Source organism: Heterodontus francisci, chromosome 32 (assembly GCF_036365525.1).
Source record: "Heterodontus francisci isolate sHetFra1 chromosome 32, sHetFra1.hap1, whole genome shotgun sequence".
NCBI lineage: Eukaryota > Metazoa > Chordata > Chondrichthyes > Heterodontiformes > Heterodontidae > Heterodontus > Heterodontus francisci.
Window position 1 is genome coordinate 9,364,391 of NC_090402.1, and position 13,733 is coordinate 9,378,123.

Consider the following 13,733-nt stretch of genomic DNA (forward strand, 5'->3'; position numbering starts at 1 on the left):
GCTTTTGAGTTTAATTGGCACTGATTTGCCATGGAAATCAAAATATAATTACAGGTGTCTGTCACTTGTTCTTTCTTCCCATATTCTGTACTCTCGAACAACTGATTAAATTTACATGGCAATGCAGTTTACAACTAATAAGTGAGTTCTCTTCCGCAGTTTAACTAACATGGTGCTACATAGAGAATATCAAACAGAGCAGTGTACTATTTAGTCCCACATCACGAATTTCAAGCCAGATCTGGGAAAAGAGGGCAGTTTGTAAAGGCTACATGATCAAAACCTGAGTTTTAACCCTTAGCAAACCAAAACTACACATTGGGGTTAAATTAATCAAATAGTAGAGGCACTGCTCAAGTATCATCAGAGGAAAATTTGCCCTAGAGTGAACTTTCAACTGACAGAATGACATCTCTGGGAATCCAATAAATTCAAATCCTAGGCTTTAGATAAAGACAACACGAAAAATGTTCGACAACGCAAGAAAAGTGCTACTGGGCTTACAGGTTCAATCATTTTCATGTAAAATTTGATTTTCGTAATGATCGTGTGGCATTCAGCTTAGTGGAGGAACCAGGATGCTAGCTGAAAGGATTTTCAAAAAATATTTTGAGTGATTTGATTGGTTTACTTTCTTCGTATTTATTGCGGCTGCTGCTGGTTACCTATTTTGATTTTATGGTTGGTAGTTTGCATTCCTGCTTGCTACTTGTCGACTGGTATGTTGTCTACATACTCAGCTGTTACCATTTTATGAAGATGAAATTTGACTCAAAGAGGTACAATAAGTGTGATAGATGCTTTGTATATCAAGTGTGATGCCTGAAGTGTTATACAGGATGTACAGAAGACAAAAAGAAACACTAAACTTATAGTCTTTAAGTATAATGCAGATAAAATGAGTCTTACCATTGGTCCAGGGTCCCCTTTTATACCTATAAATCCTTGCAACATTGGATCAACGGTAAAACTTTCCATTCCAAAGGTTTGATATCCATCTGTGGCAGCAGGTGTTACAGACAGAACAGTGTAGGTATCTCTGGAGTACGATGGAGTTGTTGTTGGTTTTGGCTCAGTTTTCTTTTCTGCTGGCTGTTTGGTCTGTCCTTGTGGCTGTTTTTCCACAAATTCTGTTGAGGTTGGTTTCTGGGCCACAAGTCGACTCTTGGTGGACTGGTGTTCTGGTTTCTTTTCCGCTGGCTTTGTTGATGTTGGACTTGCGGTCACACTTCCAGTTGCTGTAGCTTTCTTATTGGCGTTTTGCTCGGTTGTGTTGTCAGAAGGGCTTTGGCTAATCTGTCCTTGCTGCCTCTTGAATTTTGCGTCATTCTTTTCCACTGACTTGTCTGGAGCTTCGTGAGATAGCATCATAGCAGGGACTGTGGTTGGAAGTTTGATAGGCAGAGGGAACTGGAGAAACTCAGCGTTTGGGAGTAGTGTTGAGGTTGCCAGCTGCAGCTGAGAGGTGGCAGTGCTCTGGTGTGGTATTGGCAGCATGGTGGGCAGGGTTTTGGTACCAAAAGCTGGTCGTTTATTGGTCTGGGTGTTGAGGTTCGGTATTGTTTGAGCCATGCCCATCAAAACTGCCCTCTCTTTATTGTTGTCATCCTTTCCAGTCCTCTTGTGCTGAATAAATGGAGGAGGAGAGATGGTCGAGGAATTGGGAAAACGTGGTAAAAGAGGAAGTAGTGGGAGAAGGTTCGGCCGGTAGATATCTGCCTGCCTACACTGTTTTTTTATGTATTTGCAATAATTATGAGCTGCCTTGGCTGAGGGATAAATATCGAATTGACAGATGGCTCCTTCAAACTGTACTGAGTGTTGGTCCATTTTTCCCAAAAGAAAAGAACCTTCTGGGTCTAAAGAATCTTCTTTCTTGAAATGCAAATTTGCATTAGTGCGGTTCTTCCCACAAGAAGTATATAGAGTAACCTTTCGGCTTCTGATGTTGATGGCCATGTGGTGCCATTGGCCATCATGAACGTCAAAATCAAAATATACAGACTGTTTGTGTCCTACGTACACAATGATTTTGCCTGGTATAAACTGCACACCAAGCTGCAGTTTTTTCCTCTTATTTCTAACAGTAAATAAAAAAGCATTGTTGATGCGATGCGAGCACAAGCTCAAAACTATGGCGAGGTTCGTGCCATACGAGGCAGGAATGAGGGCGGCAACAGGTGCTTTGATGCGAGCTCTCTGTGTGAGAATAACGCCCGATTTAAAAGGAATGACCCCCTGAGGAACAGAGTGGGACGTCGTAGAAGATGGCGATGACAGTGTTTGTGCTTTTTTCCCAGTAAGGCCCAGCCTTTGGAGAATGTCCACATCTGAAAGATAAAATGAAGAAAGAAAGACGTTAAGAATTAAGTCTATACAGATGAGATTTTTGCACACATCTTTTCATGTTCAATTCCTATCTGGGAACATTTCCACGTTACAGGCCATTATTCTGCAGACTGGTTAAGTCCAGATGAGGTCATATTTCTTTGTGGATCAACTCTCTCAATGGCAATTCTTTTGCTGATTTTATCAGACTGTATAGTTTATGAAGTAGCCAGAACATTGCTATACTGAGCATCAGACCCAAATAAGTGCCAATAATAGTTTAAAATAGTTTGCAATACAAATTGGTCGAAATAATAATTTCCCTGTGTAACATTTCTCGCTTATTTTGGTTAAGTTTTTCTCCCAAAATCGAGTATTCACTGCTGAAAGTGAATTATGTACAATTTTTCAGTATGAGTTTTGAGCTACAGTGACAAATACATCAAAATATGTGAGTTAATAGTTTATTTTAACTGTTGTGCATCAATCCAGCATAGCACAAACCTCCCTCCTGCATTCAGGAGATTCTCACCCAAAATCACAATTTATTAGTGAGACTTGACCGAATGTCTGAAATAATTTTATCTTGATTTCTCAATGACAGCTATCGAGGAAATCCTACACTGCTTTCCTAATACTGGACAAAAACCTACAGCACTCTCAGCTTTAGCATGGTGCAAAATTGCAATGTTAATAACAGATTTTTTTTGACAACACAATAAATTTTGCCAGGAACTAGCTTGACATGTTGTTGCAGGAAGGTAGTCAGCGGAACATAGCTTAATATGCTGTGTCAACACTCATTGTGTAAAATGTGTCAGAATTTATACAGAAGCCTCTTAAAAGAAATATCCATGTGATAAACTAACAGGTCCATTATCAAATATGCCCAATATTAGCAAAAGTGGGACTGTATAGAATTGGGACGTGGATTGATAATTTATTGGGAAGTAGGAGACAGAGAGTGGGGGTAAAGGACGTGTACCCCAATTGGTGGGATGTGACAAGTGGTATGCCCCAGGGATCTGTACCGGGGCCTCATCATATATATTAATGCATTGGATGAAGGAGTAGAGAATTGTATATTCAAGTTTGCAAATGCCACTGAGTTAGGAGGACAGTCAGTTTTGTAGATGGGAGCAGCAAGTTGCAAAAGGACATAGACAGATTAAGATAATGGGCAAAATTGTGGCAGTTGGAATTCAATGCGGGGAAATGTGAGGCTATCCATTTTGGATCCAGGGCAAACAAGAATATTTTCTTAATACAGACTGGATGCTGTGGAGGAGCAAAAGGGATTTGGGTATTTAGGTGCACAAATCACTAACGACTAATGCACAGGTACAAAAAGTAATCAAAGAGGCTAATGGAACGTTGGTCTTCATCTCTAGACAGACAGTCAGAATACAAAGGGCAGGAAGGAAGGCTTCAGTTGTATAGAGTCTTGGCCAGACGCCATTGTCACATCACAGGCTGGAAGAATCACACTTGAAGTCACACATTTAACTTTAACAAAGATTTAACAAGCTTTTAATGGAGGCTCCTTCTCACTGCTGCTACGTGCTATCTGACCTTACAACAACCCCACCAGGCCAGGTGACTCCCCAGAGTAGAGAGAGTTCCTTTCAGTTTCTCTTCCAAGTACTGTATAGTCTTTAACACTCAAGCCCATACATACAATCAGCCATCATGACACCCATCTGGAGGACTGTGTTCAGTTCTGGGCACCGCACCTCAGGAAAGACATGTTGGTCTTGAAGAGGGTACATCACAGGTTTGCCAAAACAATACTGGGACTTAAGAGTTAAATTATAAGGCCAGGTTGTATAAACTTGGCTGATATTCCCCTGAGTTTAGAAGGTTAAGAAGCGTTTAAAATAATAAAAGGATTTGAGAAAATGAGAATCTATTTCCTCTGGTGGGGGAATCTAGAATAATGAGGATAATCTTAAAATTAGAGTTGGGTCATTCTGGAGCAAAATCAAGCTGTCTTTTTTTCCCCATGCAGTGTTCTGGAAATGAGGCATTTTGTCTTCCCTAAAGCTGTAGATGCTGGGTATATTGACATTTTCAAGTGAGATCGACCGTTTTTTATTAGGTAAGAGGGATATGCATCAAAGGCAGGTAAATGGAGTTAAAGTACAGATCATGATCTAATTGAATGGCAGAACAGACTCATAGTGCTGAATGGCCAACTTCTGTTCTTCATATCCTATTCCAGCAAACACAGAATCACAGAATTGTTGCAGCACTGAAGGAGACCATTCGGCCCATCACATCTGCACCAGCTCTCCGAATGAGCAATTCACCTAATGCCACTCCCCTGCCTTCTCCCTGTAACCCTGCACATTCTTCCTTTTCAGATAACAGTCTAATTCCCTTTTGAATGCCTCGATTGAACCTGCCTCCACCACACTCGCAGGCAGCGCATTCCAGACCTTAACCACTCGCTACGTGAAAAGGTTTTTCCGCAAGTCGTTTTTGCTTCTTTTGCCAATCACTATAAATCTGTGCCCTCTCGTTCTCGATCCTTTCACGAGTGGGAACAGTTTCTCCCCACCTACTCTGTCCAGACCCCTCATGATTTTGAATACCTTTATCAAATCACCTCTCAGCTTTCTCTTTTCCAAGGAAAATAGTCCCAACCTCTCCAATCGATCTTCATAACTGAGATTGCTCATCCCTGGAATCATTCTCGTGAATCTTTTCTGCACTCTCTCCAATGCCATCACATCCTTCCTAAAGTGCGGTGTCCAGAACTGGACACAATACTCCAGCTGAGGCTGAACCAGTGTCTTATACAAACCCAACATAACCTCCTTGTTCTTGTACTCAATGCCCCTATTAATAAAGCCTAGGATACTGTATGCTTTATTAACTACGCTCACAATCTGTCCTGCCACCTTCAATGACTTATGCACAAAAACCCCCAGGTCTCTCTGTTCCTGCACCTTTAGAGTTGTACCCTTTATTTTATATTGTTTCTCCATCTCCTTCCTACCAAAATGAAGCACTCCACATTTCTCCGCATTGAACTTCATCTGCCACTTGTCCGCCCATTCCACCAACTCGTCTATGTCCTTTTGAAGTTCTACACTATCTTCCTCACAGTTCACAATGCTTTCAAGTTTTGTGTCATTCGCAAATTTTGAAATTGTGCCCTGTGCACCCAAGGTCAAGGTCATTAATATATATCAGGAAGAGCAAGGGTCCCAACACTGACCCCTGTGGAACTCCACTACAAACCTTTCTCCAGCCCAAAAAAACATCCATTAATCACTACTCTCTACTTCCTGTCACCCAGCCAATTTCACATCCATGTTACTACTGTCCCTTTTATTCCATGAGCTGTGGAACACCTGTGCTGTACTAATCCAGCTGTGCAGTTAGAAGGCGTGATTCTTCCCAAAACTGATCATTCTTCAGCTCTGAAAACAAATCTTCATTTGATGATAAAGATGGCAATGTGGCTTGTCGAACATCTTCGCTATAGATCCATTTTATATCAATCGTAAAAATTAATGGATGTTATATTTGTCAGTTTATACTTGGATAATTTCATGCAAACTGATTATTGCATTTTCTTTTCAAAAAATCCATAATGCATACACATTATTTCATTTTCCTGTGTTAATTGACGCATTGTGATTTCAGCAATGCCAAAATGAAGATTGCAGTTGTCAATGCTGGTTCTTTATTCTTCTACTTTTTCCAGATAAAATTTTGACATTTGATATATTTCCTGTTTCCTCTTTGTCCACCCTATTCTTAATGATGGATGCTTCAATCATGAATAATGACAAGCTATTTGACTGCATGGGCATTACCGCAAAAACCCATTCTGCCCGCACTTGATAATCACACAGGCCTTTATCCAGCAGAAATCAATGGGCAAGCAATTCGGAACAAATTCTGGCAAATTAACTCCTCCCTAACCCACAGCCAAGGTTAATTATAGGCCTGGTACCATTCCCTCTGCTGAGATCACCTAACCCAGCACAGCACACAGATAAAATGTAGGTCCTATCTGATCTGCATGACTCAGATACTCATTGAATAAATGTCTGAAACAGTTAGTTGGAATTTCTTTAGTGCATGAGTACCCGTGCTGATGTCAATGCACTAGTAGGCAATGGCTTCACACGTAATACAAAGTCATTTGCTTCCTGGGTTAATGGAGCAACAATATAGAAAAAAAACCTCCCGTTCTGGTTACTGTGAACAGCTGACCAATTTGGTTGCACGTCATTCCTGAATGAAGTAAGGTGCATTCCAGGGGCTGACACCAGCGCAATGTGTTAAATTCATACAGTTCATGTACCAGTCCACTTGCTTCAATGCCACATGGAACATAAGAAACAGGAACAGGAGTAGGCCATTCAGCCCTTTGAGCCCACTCCGCCATTCAATGAGATCATGGCTGATCTTCTACTTCAACACCATTTTCCTGCAATATCCCCGTATCCCTTGATTTTTTTTTTTACATGTCAAATTCTATCGATCTCAGTCTTGTACATACTCAACAACTGAGCCTCCACAGCCCTCTGGGGCAGAGAATTCCAAAGATTCGCCACCCTCTGAATGAAGAGATTCCTCCTCATCTCAGTCCTAAATGGCCTGCCCCTTATTCTGAGACTATGTCCCTGGTTCTGGACTCCCCAGCCAGAGGAAACATCCTTCCTGCATCTACCCTGTCAAGCCCTGTAAGAATTAAAGAATGGAATTAAAGAAACATAAATGGGATGGTAGTCTGCACTTTTGCCAGACTGTAGCAGCTGTGCAATTTTCTATAACAGGGTTGTCCAACATATGGCCCGCGGGCCAGGATCCAGCCCGCCAAAGGTTTCCATCCGGCCCCTGGGTGTAAACTGTACCCAGGCCATTCCTCATCCTTAACAGGGGTCCGTGACTGGGGATGAGAAATTTCCCATCATCAGACCAGCTTTTTAAAAAAGATCACAATTCCGTTTCACAGCTGACAGCTGCTAACATCAGGAACAGCGGTTTCCCAACTTCGGACATATTCTGATTTTCCAGCGGGTTCCAACTTTTTTTCAAAAACCCCGAATCTGTCCAGAGTTGGGAAACCGCTGTTCCCAATGTCAGCCGCTGTCAGCTGTGAAACTGAATTGCGATTTTTAAAAAAACTGACCAACCATCTGCTGAGCGTTCCTGCCCTCAGAAACTGTCAGAGAGAAAGAGAGAGAAAGGATTAAGAGGGAGATAAATTTTTAATGCCTTTACCTTTCCGAAATTGTCTCACTGGCCCCCTATGTAAGGGCTAAAACTGAAATGTGGCCCCACCCACGCGAAAAGGTTGGACAACCCTGTCCTATGAGCAGAAAGCACTTGTGTAAGGTTGGTGTTTGCAACACTATGGAACTGCAAGTTAATTACTTTTTTCCTTCCAGGCTAAATTTATGGAATAGTACAGTTGCTTTATCAATCACCAGTTTTATTTGAAATGGGACGAATCAAAACAAAATAAATGAAAAGCCAGCTTCGAGTTGTTGATGATTTACAAAACAATGAACCACTCTATTTTGCTAACTCTCCAAAATGTTTGGCAGTCAGTATTTTAACTAACTCTTTGCTGTGGGCATTTCTCTTTAATAGCACTCACTGAATCTTTGTTCTTTGGATCTATCCTCAACCCCTTCCTATTTCTCACCTACATCCTGCCCTATAGCAACATCATCCAAAAGCACGGTGTCAGTTTTCACATGTACACTGAGGACACCCAGCTCTACCTCACCACCACCTCTCTTGGCTCCTCCACTCCCTGTTAAATTATCAGACTGCTTGACCGACATCCAGTACTGGATGAGCAGAAATTTCTTCCAACCAAATACTGGGAAGACTGAAGTCATTGTCTTCAGTCCCCGCTCCAAACTCCATTCCCTAGCTATCCACTCCATCCCTCTCCCTGACAACTGTCTGAGGCTGAACCAGACTGTTTGCAACCTTCATGTCATAATTGACGCAGAGATGAACTTCTGACCAAATATCCGTGCCATCACCAAGATTGCTTATTTCCACCTATATAACATCGCCCAACTCAGCTTATCTGCCACTGAAAATCTCATCCATGTCTTTGTTACCTCCAGACTTGAATATTCCAATGCACTCTTGGCCGGCATCCCACATTTTACCCTCCGTAAACTTGAGATCATCCAAATGTCTGCTGCCCTTGTCTTTACTCGCACCTTCCCATTGATCTATCACACCTGTGCTCGCAGACCTAAATTAAGTTAAGCAATCCCTTGATTTTAAAATTCTCGTGTTTGTTTTCAAAACCCTCCATGGCCTCACCTCTCCCTATATCTCTAATCTCCTCCAGCTCCACAACCCCCTGAGATATCTGTGCTCCTCCAATTCTGGCCTCTTCAGCATCCCTGATTTAAATTGCTCCACTATTGATGGCCATGCCTTCAGCAGCCTGGACTCTAGAGCATGGCTACCTGACCTGAACCCGATGGGACCAGACGACGTGTCGGGTTCGGGTCGGGTCACTCTTCCGGGTCTGGCATTTGGGCTCGGTTCGGGTTGAGCTGGGTCGGACACAGTGGCAGTGCTGCCTTTTGGTCAGGGAGGGAAAGGGAAGAGTGAGAGTAAGAGTAAGCGTCATTAATTTCCAGTAGTCGAGGATTCGGGCCTGGGTCGGGTTCGGGTTAGATGTGGTCGGGTCGGGCCCAGGTCCGGTTTAAATTGTATACCTGAGCAGGCCTTTACTGAGCTCCAAAGTCTGGAATTTCCTTTATAAACCCCTCCATCTCTCCACCTCCCTCTCCTTCTTTAAGATGCTCATGAAAACCTACCTCTTTGACCAATCTTTTGTTCACCTGACCTAATCGCAATTAAATTTGACACTGAATTTGGTCAAATTTTGCTTTATAACGTTCCTGTGAAGCACCTCTGAGTTTTATTACACTAAAGGTGCTATTTAAATCAAAGTCATTGTTGTTCATACCTAGATGACGACAACATGGAAACAAGCTATTCAGCTCAACCAGTCCATTTCAGTGTTCACCCTCTCTGCAGGCATATAATAATTCTAATCACAGTTACACATCCTGTTCCCACATCACTTCAACTCCTACAACAAGGTGTCAGCCCTGGTGCAGTTAGTAACACTCCTGCCTCTGAATCAGAAGGTCTGGGCTCAAATCCCACTCCAGAGACTTGAGTGCAAAAATCAAGGCTGATACCTCAGTGCATTACTGATGAGTGCTGCATTGTTGGTGGCGCTGTCTTGCAGATCAGACGTTAAACTGACGTCTCAAGTGGAATTAAAGGATCCTAAGGCACCATTTTGAAGAAGAGCAGGGGAGTTATCCCCAGTGTCCTGGGGCCAATATCTATCCCTCAAACACCATCACAAAAACAGATTATCTGGTGATTATCACACTGCTGTTTGTGGAATCTTGCTGTGTGCAAGTTGGCTGCAGCGTTTCCTACAGTACCACAGTGACTACCATTCAAAAGTAGTTCATTGACTGTTAAGTGCTTTGAGATGGCCGGTAGTTGTGAAAGGTGCTATATAAATGCAAGTTTCTTTTTCTTTGACTTCATGCATCTCTCCCGTCTAATCTTGAATGTTGACATAGTTCCTGCTCCAAAACTAACCCTGGCAGGGAATTCTGCAGCTTCAGAATTCTCTGAAGAAGCTTCTCCTGCCCTCTCTCCTAAAACTCTTACCTTTAATCATGTATTATGGTGCCTTTTTATAGATCCCTTAACTAAATATCTGAAGCAGCTGAAACGGAGTTTCATTATGTTGAGAATGTTGTTTTTAAATTCAGACTACTGATCATGTCACAAGGTCCCATAAACCTGAGGAAAACCATATCTTCATTTGGTACTGACTGCTTTTTTTTTAAAAAAAAGAATCAAAGTTCCCCTCCTGTCCTTTTCCTCCTATTTATCTTGGCCACAGTTCAGGACCAGCTGGAGAAATCTCGATTTTTAGAGGAAAAAAAAGGTTCACAAAGAGAAAACTTTGTGTCTGTGCGTGTTGGATCATTAGAAACAGCAGCACCGCTCGATTCAAACACTGCTGGAAGCTGACCATTTTTCGAGGTAAATGGTGTATTGGAGCCAAAAGAATGAGCTACAGGAGGAAAATAAAACCCTGGTTGTACTGCACATGAAAGATTGAATCCATTCCAAACTGGCTTTAATCCCAAGTGCTTCAATGTACAGCAAAAACCACCAGAATCTTTGCTGCTGAAGCAATGACTGGTTAAACCATGGTTTTTTTTTTTCTGGCACTGATTTATACCAGTTCAACAAAATCACCATGAATATTTTCATTTGCTGATTACAGCACCATGTTTCAGAATAATGGAGCTAAAAAGTTATATACAATAAGCTCTTAAACTGAATCAGCATGTCACCACATTATGAATCACACAAATTTCAGTCGAGAAGGTCACTGGGCTCATCAAACCAGTGCTAGCCCCCCACCAGAAGGATTTCCTTTGATATTATTTCCATCATTTCCCTGTGCCCTTTAATGTTTTCATCAAGTATTTCATTCTGTCTTGAATGCATGATTCTCTCAGCTACAATAGCCACTTGTGGTAATATATTCCAAACTCTAATAGCCCTTTATGTGAAAAAGTTCTTCAAATCTCTCCTTTAAGCTTCGAGTGCTAATCCTAAATTCATAGCCCCCGATTTGAGTAGTGGAAATAATTTTTCACTATTTAGTCTTAAACTCAGTCATAATTTTAAACACTTCAAATAAATTGCTCCTTAATCGTCTAAGCTACAGTGATTACCGCCCTCATTTGTCAAGTCTCATCATAACCCCATCCAGTCATCCTTGGTATCATCCTGTTTCTTTTCCGTGGCTCCAACGTCCTTTCTGTAATGCCTCCAACTGTGACCTAATTAATGGATTCCACAACATCACTTTGCTTTTGTATTCAGCACCCCAACATAAAACCCAGAACACAAACCAACCCTCAGAGTGTTTTCTACAATTTCTACTTTGTACTTGCAGTACCCCGGTATCGGCCTCACAGTGTCACAGAGCAACAGAGACAGACCTTTAGCAGTGTTTTATTCTGATTTTCTTGGAATGTCAAGGAACAGGAGAAGATGCTTAGAGCAAACTTCTTCAACCCATAAAGAAACGTCATAATGAATTGTTTTTAAAACCTGCAAGGATATTGGGGATGATCAAGAGGCCAGAGTTGGAGGAGGTTACAGAGGTAGGGAGGGACGAGGTCATAGAGGGATTTAAAAACAAGGATAAGGTTTTAAAATTGAGGCGTTGTCAGACAGGGAGCCTCAATGTAGGCCAGCAAGATGGGTGAATGGTACGAGTTAAAATAAGAGCAGCTTTGGACAAGTTTAATTTTACAGAAGGTGCCAGATGGAAGGAGAGCAAGCACTGGAGTAGTTGAGTCCAGAGAAAACAAAGTCATGGATGAGGGTTTCAGCAGCAACTGAAATGAGGCAGGGGTGGAGATGGGTGATGTTACAGAGGTGGCAGTGGGCGGTCTTAGTGATGGAGGGGACAACAGAGAACTTCTGGGCCCATGAAACAAGTCAGGATCAATTTTAATTTTAATCACATGCTACCAATTTTTCAAAGCAGACTGTGGCATACCAAACTCATGCTACTGAATTTTAGAATCATATCAAGGGTTGTTGCTGTCCGATTTGTATTTTGCTCTGTTATTCAGTGTTCCCCCGCCAAACTTCAATGTTATAATTTAGCAAAACTGTTTTTTCAAGGCTTAAAAATTGTAGCCTTTAATGGTGAACCAGAAATCAGCACGAACTAGATTCAAGGAGTCTTTGTGCCACTCTCTATGATTCCTGTATCCACTTCTATTCCCCTCTTGGCTCTGCCTGTATTCCATCTTCTCTGCTGTTCCTTCTTCAAAAGCCTACCTGAAATGCTACAGCTAGACTCCTCTCCCTCCCAGTGCAGCCTCAAACCCTGGTCCCTCCACACTCTACACAGGTCACACCCCTTCCCCATTGCTGCCCTAGGGGTGCCGATCAGTGCATTTTGCTTGAAATAAATAATTTTCCTGATCTGCCAGACGCATCAGCTCCACCTCTTCTATCCAAGAACAATTGCACAGGACATTTACTAGCTGTTGGTAAAGCTTGAAGCACAGCTATCCAATTTTCAGCCATTTTGTTATAAATCTATAATCTTGCGCACAAAATAAAGTGCTCACATGTTCTTTACGAAATAAGTTAAGCGTAGCATATACTCTTTGAAACTGAGCAATATGATCCAACAGGACAGGGCAAGTGACTCAATTTCCGAAGGCATTGGTGCCAGCTTAAAATCTTCCTGTTCGCTGGGTTGAACTGGAGTTTTGAACTGACCTTTCCATTATCTCCCTTCCTACATCATTCTTGACTAGCCTTTAGTGAGGTCTTAACAAGCAAAAGGTTGGATTTGAGTTAGTTTTTATGAATTTCCCGAATCATTTTGTGCAGGAAATCAATGCTCAACATAATCAGCTAAATAGTCCATTATAATTTCCGACCAGTATTGCACCCACATGAACTCATGACTAGTTCTTTTGTAAAAGTCAACAAAGCAATATATGACCTCAGAATACCAGGTAAAAAGAGAATATACTGTGCTATGATATATATCTATTGTATTTGTAGTTGGCTGTCTTCGTGTGACTAAACAGGACAAGTTTCCACTTGCAGATCTTTGGGCCCCTTTGATATTCAATTGCAAATGTTTTGAGCTTTGGATTTTTTTCTCGACTCTCTATTGCCCATTTAATTTGCTATTAACAAATGTTTGTTAATTAACACAAGAATCAGATACCTTGCAAATGGTAAGAATGGAATCTACAAAGGTACCAAGTTGGGAGGAATGTCATGTCATTCAGAAACTACAGATAAATAGTCTGTTCAAAATCTATGCACCAATGTAGACCTCCCAGAATATTGTAATTATACAAGTGTGAGACAAGTTTCTGATTAGAGGACCACAAACCCAGCTGACCCAAATTAAACCACCTGTTCGACATTACTTTCTGGACAGGAAAAATGCAACTCTGCACAAGTGCACTTTCATGCACGTGAAGAGCCCTGCTCACTGGACAGTTAAACTTTAATGTAACAAGAGCGATAGTTGGCTCTCTGCAGACAGTAGAAAGATTAAAAGTGTAGATGTGAAAGTTCACAGGCAGTTCAATGGCTCCAAATTACACTGCACAGTTTACAATGGCGAAATTGAAGGTGCACAACCTGTGTAGCAGAAATGACACAGCCATGTCTTGCCTAAATGTGGATATGTGCAGTTCTTTACTGTACCACTATACATTGTATATTTTAAAACTCGGCATACCAAACGCAGTTTATAAAGATCAAACCTCTAAATAAAAAGTCACAAAATTGGATAAACTTTTTAT

At 41.6% G+C, this 13,733-nt stretch overlaps 1 protein-coding gene across 1 annotated transcript in view; it reads right to left on the bottom strand.

Annotated features, from left to right (window-relative positions):
* The window catches only part of col27a1b (collagen, type XXVII, alpha 1b), a 592,171-nt gene that overhangs the window by 511,832 nt on the left and 66,606 nt on the right, over nucleotides 1–13,733 (bottom strand). Inside the window, exon 3 of the mRNA XM_068012172.1 lies at nucleotides 910–2,330. Within this exon, the coding sequence (XP_067868273.1) occupies nucleotides 910–2,330 (1,421 nt within the window). The remainder of the gene's footprint in view (nucleotides 1–909; nucleotides 2,331–13,733) is intronic.